Source organism: Grampus griseus, assembly GCF_964374135.1.
Source record: "Grampus griseus genome assembly, chromosome: 10".
Classification (NCBI taxonomy): Eukaryota; Metazoa; Chordata; class Mammalia; order Artiodactyla; family Delphinidae; genus Grampus; species Grampus griseus.
Window position 1 is genome coordinate 24,066,940 of NC_139004.1, and position 11,145 is coordinate 24,078,084.

The 11,145-nt window shown below is 39.3% G+C and overlaps 1 protein-coding gene across 1 annotated transcript; it reads right to left on the reverse strand.

Moving 5' to 3' along the window:
- Positions 1 to 7,006: 7,006 nt before the first annotated feature.
- LOC309829146 (DLA class II histocompatibility antigen, DR-1 beta chain-like) lies at positions 7,007 to 9,803 on the reverse strand (the record flags this gene model as incomplete). Its single annotated transcript, XM_082664847.1, has 3 exons — positions 9,584 to 9,803; positions 7,861 to 8,142; positions 7,007 to 7,101 (listed from the first exon to the last, which is right to left on the reverse strand). Exons 1-3 carry the CDS (start codon positions 9,786 to 9,788, stop codon positions 7,007 to 7,009), a joined length of 582 nt encoding a protein of 193 aa, XP_082520973.1. The 5' UTR covers positions 9,789 to 9,803.
- Between the last annotated feature and the right edge of the window lie 1,342 nt (positions 9,804 to 11,145).

Sequence of the window (11,145 nt, forward strand, 5' to 3'; positions counted from 1 at the left end):
AGAGGGAGAAGGGAGCAAAGAGTTTATTCAAAGAAATAATAGCTGAGAAATTCCTAAACCTGTGAAAGGAACTGGATATGCAAGTCCACAAAGCTAAGAACAAACCTAATTATCTCAATGCAAAAAGACCTCTGCAAGACACATTACATTAAGTCTCTCAAAAATTAATGACAAAGAAAGAATTTTAAAGGCAGTCAAGGAAAAAGGATGGTATACTCCAAAGGAACCCTCATTAGACTATCAGCAGTTTCTCAGCAGAAACTCGACAGAAAGGTGAAATGACAAACTCAAACTTCTGAAAGGTAAAAACTGTCAGCCAAGAATACTCTATCCAGCAAAGTTATCATTCAGATATGAAGGAGAAGTAAAGGCTTTCCCAGACAAACAAAAGCTGCAGGAGGCCACCAACATAAACCTTACAAGAAAAGTTGAAAGTGCCCTTCTACCTGAGACATAAAGGCAAAAGTATACAAAACTTTAAGTAAGGTGATATACTGACAGACAGAATCAGAAAATTGCAACTCTATATCACAACAGATCTTAAAACACTTCATTATAGCATGAAGGGGAAAGGGAGGGAAAAAAGCAGTAAAAATAGCTATAGCTGCCTCAATTTGGTAACAAGCTCACAACATGGAAAGGGATAATTTTAGACAACAGAAACATAAGAGAACAAGAGGAGAAGGATGGAACCCATATGGGCAAATGGAGATACGATGCTATCAACAGAAAAAGGACTATTTTATCTGTAAGACATTCTATACAAACCTCAAGGTAACCAAAAGACATAAACCTAGAGCAGACACACGAAACAAAAAAGAGGAAACTGAGAAAAACATTATGCAAAACCACCAAACTAAAATGGCAGACAGAGACACAAAGAAAAGAAATAATGGAGATATAGAGCAACCAGAAAAGAGAAGACAAAATGTAGTGCTAGGTTTTCATTTATCAATAATCACCCTAAATGTAAATGAATTGAATTCACCAATCAAAGGCACACAGTGGATGGATGGATTAACACACAAGACCCAACTATATGCTGCCTCTAAGGAGACTCTCCTCAGCTATAAAGACAAACAGGCTCAAAGTGAAGGGATGGAAGATGATACTCCAAGGAAATGGCAGCCAAAAGAAAATGGGTGGAGCCTCACTCATATCAGACAAAACACACATCAAGCCAAAAAAGATAAAGAGACAAAGATGGACATTTTATAATGATAAGGGGAACAATTCATTAAGAAGACATAACTGTTATTAATATATGTGCACATAAAACAGGAGCACCAAAATATATAAACCAAGTATTAATCTATCTAAAGGGAGAAATCAACACTCAACACAATAATGGTAGGGGACTTTAACACTGCACTTATATCAGTGGATAGACCATATAGACAGAAAATCAACAAAGAAACAGTAGCTTTAAATAAAACATTAGGCTAGATGGATTTTAAATATTTGTAAAGACATTCCATCCAAATGCAGCAGAATACACATTCTTCTCAAGTGCACATGGAACATTCTCAAGAATAAACCATATGTTGAGACACAAAACAAGTCTCAATAAATTTAAGAAGATTCAAATCATAGCAAGCATCTTTGCTGATCACAATGGTATGAAAATAGAAATCAACTACAAGAAGAAAGCTGGAAAAATCACCAATACGCAGAGACTGAACAACATGCTACCAAATAACCGTTAGGTCAATGAAGAAATCAAAGAAGAAATTTTTAAAGTACCTAAAGATAAATGAAAATTAAAATATGAAATACCAAAACCTTTGGATGCAGCAAAAGAAATACTAAGAGGGACATTTATAGCAATACAGGCCTACCTCAAGAAGCAAGAAAAATCTCAAATAAACAATTTGACCTTACACCTAAAGGAACTAGAAAAAGAAGAATAAATGAATCCCAAAGACAGTAGGAAGGAAATATTAAAGATCTGAGTGGAAATAAATGAAATAGAGAGTAAAAAGGCAACAGAAAGAATCAATGAAACTAAGAGCTGAGTCACTGAAAAGATAAACAAAATTGGCAAAACTTTTTCTTTTTTAATTCTCAAATCTTTAGCTAGACTGACTAAGAAAAAAAAAGAGAGAGAGAGAGAGAAAAGGATCTGATAAATAAAATCCGAAATGAAAGAGGAGAAATAACAACGGATAACACAGAAATACAAAGAACTATAATAGAATATTATGAACACTATACACCTACAAATTGGACAACCTAGAAGAATAAACATATTCCTAGAATCACCCAGGCTTCCAAGACTGACTCATGAAGAAACAGAAAATCTGATAGCCCAACCACCAGCCCAGAGATTGAAAGAGTAATCAAAAACCTCTCAAAAAACAAAAATCCAAGACCAGATGGCTTCACAGATGAAGTCTACCAAACATTCAATGATTTAATACGTACTGTTCTCAAATTATTCCAAAAAATTGAAGAGGAAATAATGCTTCCTAACTCATTTTATGATTCAACATTGCCCTGATAGAAAAACCAGATACAACACACACAAAAAAAATTACAGGCCAATTTCTGTGATGAACATACATGTAAAAATCCTCCACAAAATATTAACAAACCAAATGCAACAGTACATTAAAAGGACCATACACCATGATGTGGGATTTATTACAGGGATGAAAGGATGTTTCAACATCAGCAGATCAATCAACATGATACACCATATTAAAAACTGAAGGATAAAACTTACATGATTATTTAAATAAATGTATGAAAAGCAGTTAACAAGATTCAATACCTATTTATGATTAAAACTCTCAACAAAATGGATCTAGAAGTAACAGAGCTGAACATAATAAAGGCTAATTATGGCAAACCCACAGTTTACATCATACTCAACTGGGAAATTTCTAGTAATTTTATAGATATGTGCAACTATCGCCACAATCCAGTTTTAGAACATTTCTGTCACCCCAAAAAGTTTCCTGTTTACAGTTAATTCCCACCCCCACCCCAAGCCCTAGAGACCCACTGATTCGCTTTCAGTCTATAAATTTGCCTTTTCTAGATGTTTCATGTAAATGGAATCATATGACAAGTAGTCTTTTGTGTCTGGCTTATTTCACTTAGTATATTTTTGAAGTTCATCCATTTTGCATCATGTATCATCAATTCCTTTAAATGTGTTTCACTTGTTCTTTTTTATTGCTAAATAGTTTTCCATTGTATAGATACAGTGCATTTTGTTTTTCCATTCACTGACTGATGGATACTAGGCTTGTTTCCAGCTTTGTGTTATAATAACTAATGTTGCTATGAACATCTGCACATGCATATTTGTGAATTATCCATTTTGTTTAAAGGAATGAGTATGGGCTATACCTGACAAACAACTTGAAACTCTCTATACAAATCTAAACGTCAAATGTCCAGGGATCTAATTCTGGACTTTGTTTTACTGGTGTGTATAACAAATAATGAATGAATGCCAAAAAGTGCTTAATGAAATAGAGGTATAATAGGTTTTAGCATTTTAAAAAGTGAGTCATTCCTCATTATGTGTCTTTAAAAAAAATTTCCCTGGAAAATATACTTTTCCTCACAAAATTAAGAGTCAGTATATGCTCTAAAATCAAGTAAATAATCCTCCTGCTTGCTTGCTTTTTGGGGGGAAGGAAGTGGCTTACGGCTGATATTTAAGTCTCAATGCTAAAAAAAAATCCTTGCAATGATGCTGTCCATTAAATATCTATCATCCTTCATAAGGAAATCACTAAAAACACAATCTAATACTTCCATACCCTAAAATCATCCACCTTACCCATGGACCATTTCTTTCTCTCTAAAAAAGATGATTTTAAACCTTTTCTTCCCTTGTGTATCACGGGAGGCAGGCCCATGTCACAAAGGATGAATCAAGGTTTGTCTGAGCCTACCATTGTAATCCATGGTCCTCCGAATGTGTGGGGAAGTCGGTCTATTGGGAAAACTCTGGAAGAAGTTTGGTTGCTCCTTATAAAACCACACGAGAAGAAACAGTTCTCTTTTCTTGCCTTTAAGATCATTGGTGATGCAACTGGCCTGATGAATTGACCAACTCTGGAGATTCCCTACCTTGGGTCTATCTGTTATGTGAGATAAATAACTTAAAGAAAAGTAAAGCCAGTTAGATTGGATTATATGCTACTTGCTAGAAAGCATCTTCATAGATATATGCATACCGTATACTTTACTTCTACCTTATCATTTCCCACCACAGGTCTCAAATAAAATGAGACAACGTATTTTTTCATCCCAAAGAACAAAGTGACAGTGAAGGTACAACCCTGGGATCAAATAGAACTTACCCCAACTGTATGCACATTGCAGACATGACTACTGGTTTATCAAACTCCTACAGGATGATAACCTGTTTCACACAAATAGCACAGTATAATTAACATATGCAAAAATAAGCTTTTAATTTGCTTGAAAATAAAATAATAGTTATGTCTGACTGTGGAGAATTCAACTATTACTTTGAAATAAACTTCTGAATCTATTAACTACTGTTTAGATTTGATTTACATTTGAAACTGACTCTTCAGATGGAATACAATAGCAGAACCCACCGTCTTCTTAACCAGTTTAATTACCTTTCTCTGAGCCTATCCAACTCGCTTACATTATTAAAGTCTTTGGAATTTAGAACTATATACTTATCTACAATTATAGTTCCACAATCTTTTATGCAAGGGTCAAAAAAAGTTTGATTTACTTTTCTAGCTTGTTTCCCATCATATAATTTTTGTCAAGTTTGTTTTAATCATTCCAGTTTGTTTTTAGTTTTTATGTATCTCCTTGTTAAACTTTTGATTTAAAATTTTTATTACATAAAATATTTGAATGTCCCTCAAGTTAAAACTATTAAATATATTCCAAAAAGTCTGGCTTTCATATTTGTCCCCTTCAACCTATTCTCTCATCTGGCCCTAAAGGCAACCATTTTTTTAAAAATTCCTGCCATTGTTTATATTTACAAATGTAAGTAAGTGATAGATAGATAGATAGATAGGGTATAGTGATATATTTCTATTCTCCTCTATCTTATTTTTTTTAAATGTTGTATACTATACAAATCTCCTATACCTACTGAAAGTGCATTTTGGGGATTATTCCTTAACAGGGATTCTCATTTGTCTTCCAACTGCAGGATATTTCATTGTTTGAATGAACATCCCTGTATTCATAAATTTTCCTTTGTTTCTCAGAATTGTCTCTGATTTCTGCTGAGATAAGATCCATACAGGATTTTCCCTTGAAAGACAGTAAGTTTGTGACAGAAACTGGAGGGCCTCAGAAATGCATCTTATTGACATGAGTTGTGGCTCTGTCCTGATGGCCTTCCAAAACCTATTTATGGGGAAGAATGCATCCCAGCCAAAGAGTCAGCATGTCGCTGATGTTTATCTGAGTGACAGAAAAAGACAAATGTTGAAGCCCACCATTAGTCTAATTAAAGAGGTGATCAAGGTGTGAACTAACCCAGGATTAGATAATTTCTTTAAAAATCATGGAAAAAGAGGAAAAGAGCATGATTATAAATTTCGTAATTTTTAAATAATAACAGATTTTTATAAAGTGTGCTTATCTTTGAGATTACAAAGATGCAGGAAACCGTCATGATAGGGTCAATTAAGGGCTTTCTCCTAGCTCAGGAAAACATGCCTAATGACAAAATGCAGAAACCTCGAGGAAAAAACAGGGAGAGAAACAAGGAAACCTCCAGTTCCACAAGTGACCAAAATTCAGGAATATAAATAATAACCATTAATAGTTTTGCGATGAAATCCTCCCTTTCTCTTTTCTTTCTTCTTCTTTCCTTGAAACTGTATGAAGCAGATGATTGTTACTCCATATTTATTTGAGAAAAACATTATATAATAATATGGACAGAAGATGAGATCAGGTGCACAGGAGGCAGTAAAGATTGAAAACAGAGGGAACCAGGAAAGAATGAAGATAAGGTGTTGCAAACAATATGAGGAATGTCCAGGTCAAATGCGGGGGCTGAGGAAACCAGCAAGAAGGACGTTTTCTGCAGGGTCACTCAACCAGGAGCAAACCAGATCCTGATAAACACTCTCGTTTTGGAAGAATAAGAGCTAAGCAGGAGACCTGTTTAGGCCATGAAGAAGCCGGGACAGAAGGTTCTTCAGCGGAGGAGTCCTGCAGGAGACAGAGGACAGTGTCATTTCCTGTCTTAACTTTACAAGCAGCTTTTTTCCCCTCTCTCTGTCTCTCAGGCCTTCATGTTAAAGCACTGCAGTAAGAAGGGGAAAAATTCTTAAGTCTCCCTGAGCCAAAGCCACTTTTAGAGTTCAAGCCCTCTGTTTAGTGGAGAGAAGAAGCTTTAAGGTAAACTGCTTGATCAGAAGTCAGATCCAAAGTCTTTCTCATTATTTCTGTCTCCTGTCTTGTCACTTCTACCATCTGTTATAGGGAGACTAAATATGATCCTGAAAGAGAGTTAAAGAGCATTACCTGTTGGCTGAAGTGCAGGATGTTCTGGAAAAGAGGAGGGAAGATATATACTTAAAAGATACGGAGGTAAATCTATCCCCAAACACAATGTCCCTGGGCCCAGACAACTCTCCTAAGACTTCTCTAACACCACAACCCACTTCACATGATGCCAGGGTAGAGAGAACAGACACTGAGAGGATGAAGCTTCTGTCACACAAATCCAGTGTAATTTCATCACCCCTGTGTCTCTTCCTGCATTTGCCCCAGGATCTCCACCCAAAATCTCCATGCATGTTAACCTTTTTCTTATCTCTGCAGGCCATCACCTTTTATGTTTCAACCACAGCTAACCATGGACTGTCAATTTCTGGATTTCCAGGAAATTTGAGGTCAACTAGGTAAAGAAAGATTTTATACAGGGTCATTGATATAGAGAGAACTAACCGGTCAAAGTCATATTTCTTCCCCAAAACGTCTGTTGGGAGTCTCAGCTGCCAACAGGTTCCTTACCTTTCTGATTCCTGAATTAGATGAACAGCCCCACCCCAAGGAAGAGCAGACCCAGAACAAAGCCCCCAGTTCCACTCAGCATCTTGCTCTGAGCACATTCAGACTGTGCCCCTGGGAAAAGAGGCTAGTTTTAGTGATTTTTATCCCAAATCCAACTTCTCTATTTCAGTCTCTAAGACTGAGAGCTTTGAGAATGGGGAAAGAAGGCTTCCCTGGAAGAAATAGAGTAATTGTCCATTCCTAGGAAAACATCTTTAAATCACACTGAGTAGCTTCAAGGTTAAGGCACTGAATTCATTTAAATATTACAGCCCTGACATAAGGCCACAAGACTTCAGTATCTGATAGATGAGGACCCTGGGGCTGAATGAGGTTAAGGAGCTTGTCTAGGGTGGCAGAGCTAATAAAAGGCAGAACTGAGGTTGGACTCCCCTCATGTCAGGAAGGTCCCTACATTGTAGAGGATGTGCCCCTTCTCAGATCACAGGGAACATCTCAGAGAAACAGTGTCAGAAGCACAAGCCCAGCCTTACATTGCCCAAGGGTCTGGTGCCTTGGGCAATGGGGTGACCATGAATTGTGATATCATGGAGGCTCAGAACAGGGACACTTCTTCTCTGCCTGCCAGGCAGAATTGTCTCACCAGTGGGTATAGGTATTTATAGAAACTATCAAAGGATATCTACAAACTATCAGAGGGTTTCTATCACAGGATATCACAGGGCTACTCCCAGTAACTTGTGCTGAAAAAGAGAAGAACATGAAGCAAATAAAAATATGGTTCAGGGAGAGGAGAAACCTGACAATCAGTGGTAATCAAAACCCCCTCCTTGGTGGCTGGGGAACTTATGAGGCCAGAAAGCTTCTCACTCCATTCCACTATGACAGGGCTGGTCCGGCTGGGGTGCTCCACGTGGCAGGTGTAGACCTCTCCACTCTGAGGGACTGTTTCAAGCATCACCATGGTCTGGAAGGTCCAGTCTCCATTAGGGATCAGGCCTGTGGAGACCACCCCCGCCTCCTCTTCCTGGCCATTCCGGAACCACCTGACTTCAACATGGCCTGGATAGAAACCATTCACAGAGCAGACCAGGAGGTTGTGGTGCTGCAGGGGCTGTGTCTTTGCAGGATACACAGTCACTGTAGGCGCCACTAGGAGAGAAAAAGGTAGAGGGGATAAGTGAGGGAGACAGAGTAAGTCTTGTTGGCTGGCTGCCTTTCTGCAACCACTCTCCAGTCCCAGACTGCAGCCTTGGGCAGGTGTCCCTCAAAGGTGGCCATGTGGCCCAACTTTAGGAGTTAGTACCATGATCCTGAATTTAACCCTTACCGCATGGACCCATTAGATTTTAGAAATGCTGAGGATACTTGTGTGTCTTTTCTTCCCATTGCATGAAGCAGTTTATTGTTGATGTGTTTACAACTCTTTGCAAGGCATTTAATTAAAAGTGTCATTTCTGAATCCATGTTGCCTGGGTTCAAATCCAGGCTCTGTCTCTTACGGATAGAAAGCTGAATCAAATATCAACAGTGTTAATTTTGCTGCATAGAGAATCTATATCACTGAGAAAAACACCAGGACCCCAGAAATAATAGAGAATAAATAATATAGCAGTAACAAGGGGCCAATAAATATGTGAGAGATATTCAAGAACTTTAGGAATCAAAGAAATATAAATTTAAAATAAAAAATGTAACTTTTAAACTGAGTACTTGGCACTATATATCTTTGAAACAAGATCTGATAAAGGAGATTGTGAGGTGAATTGTTACACTTATAAAAAGAAATATTATGTTAACTACTCGAATACTATTAGCGTTATAAAAATAGTAACATCAGTGTGTTAACACAATTATAATTCAAAAGCTGATTACACAGTCATTTCAACTATGTAAAAATATATAGGCTAAGAAAAAAAAAGGCGAAAAATTTAGACCTAGGAGAAGTCTCAGGAAGATCAGAGGAGCCGCAGAGGCTCCCCTGCCCGCACCTGTCAAAAAGTAGTCTGACACCTTTTTCTCAGTGAAGTGCTCCTACACACAGACAGACGCGGCACACTTATTTCCGGGGTGTCAGGAGTAAGAGGGTGTGTGCCCAGAGCACACTGTGACTCTTCTCCTCACAGGCTCCCAATCCTTTCACTTTCCTCACCTCTCCTTCCCCAAACCTTCCCCCAACCATAGACACCTTGAAGTCCCTCCCGCATCTCTAACCGCCCACCCCAGTTGGGGTTTCCTCCCCTCCCCTTTCCCCTCCCCTCCCCCTCCCCTCCCCCACAGGGACCACCAAGGACGCCCGGAGCCTCCCTCCTGCACCCCTCCCGCCACACCTCCCCTCCCTCCCGGGCCTCCCCACACCACACACACTCTCTCCCCTCTCACAGTCACTGACAAAATCACACACGGTCTCCAGACAACAGGCTCTCACAGGAACCCGCCTAACTTGTACTTGCTCACAGCCCTACACACTCCCCGCCTACCGAACGCAGTCTCCTCTGTCTCCTTCTCTGTGTCTCTCTGTCTCTGTCCTTGTTTCAAACACACACTCACACGCACTGCGCCCCCGCCGGTGGCCGCCCAGCCCCGCGCTCACCTCGCCGCTGCACCGTGAAGCACTCCACAGCCCCGTAGTTGTGTCTGCAGTACGTGTCCGCCTTGGCCTGTTTCTGCTCCAGGAGGTCCTTCTGGCTGTCCCAGTACTCGGCGGTCCGCCGGCCCAGCTCGGTCACCGTCCGGTACTCGCCCACGTCGCTGTCGAAGCGCACGTACTCCTCCCGGTTATAGATGTGTCTGGTCATGCACCGCACCCGCTCCGTGCCGTGCCGTTGGTGAAGTAACAGTAGCTCTTAAACTGGAGCAGGAAATTCTCTGCGGGAGACACCGCCGCTCAGTCAGGCCTCAGCCCCAAGCGGCAGCCGACATTACATTTGTTGAAAATCTTGGTCCCACTGAAATTTATATTTTTTAAGAATCCAGACCCACTGAAGAGCTGTTTTTCCAGGAAAATTAATTTGTTCAGGACCAAGGTTTATTTATTTCTTTGCTTGCCAACCAATTGCAAAGTCATAGTTTATCCTTCACATCATCTTTTTTCTTAATTTCTCTGCCTCTGGTCCACTACTTATCTATAGTAGTAAATTACAGCCACAGACATCTTATTCCTGTTCATGCCTCAACGATTTCATTTTCTAACTTTGTCTCCTAGTTCCAACAATACAAGTAGGCATCAAATTACCGCCCTTGGCCAGATGTAGAACTTGTTTCTGTAGTCAAGTCTCCTTAGAAGGGGAGAAACTAAGAAGATGATGATATTCTCATATAGACCGTTTACAAAAAAATGAGCAGGTCCCCAGACTTTAAGTAGAGACCATCACCTAGAAATGATGGCAGAAAGAAGGGCACTCTGGGTCAGACCAGGTCTATTTTACTGTTCAGAAATTCTCAAGTATCTTATCGACACATGACAACAGCGTTACAAAATTAAAATGTGTGAAGTTACTGCTCACTGTAGCTTGTATGGTTAGCACTGTTTGTCCAGTTCTTGTCCCCAACTTAAGGTTGCCAGATTTAGCAAATAAAAATACAGGATTCCCAGTGAAATTTCGATTTTGATAAATTACTGTTGTTTATCAGAACTTCAGATTTAACTGAGCATCCTGTATTTAATTTGGCAACCTTAGCCCAACTTGCTAATGTAGCCTCAGAAGGAGGAGGATATTTAGTACTTCTTCTTTGTATTCTTTAACACATGCCCATGGCAGGCTGCAGAAAGTGTGGACACCTATGGACTTTTCAACTAATAAATGCAGAATGAATGTAAATGTCTCTTTTTTTGTAAATGTCTCTTTTTTTAATGTAAATGTCTCTTTTTTGTCAATAACAATAAAAAAGAGACATTTACATCTTATTTTTTATTTTATTATTTTATTTATTTAACTTTTTATTTTATATAAGAGTATAGCCGATTAACAATTTGTGATAGTTTCAGGTGCACAGCAAAGAGACTCAGCCCTACATATACATGTAACCATTCTCCCCCAAACGCCCCTCCCATCCAGGCTGCCACATAGCATTGAGCAGAGTTCCCTGTGCTATACAGTAGGTATGTCTCTTTTGTATTGGATCTAGCAGACCTTGCAGCACCCCTCCACACAC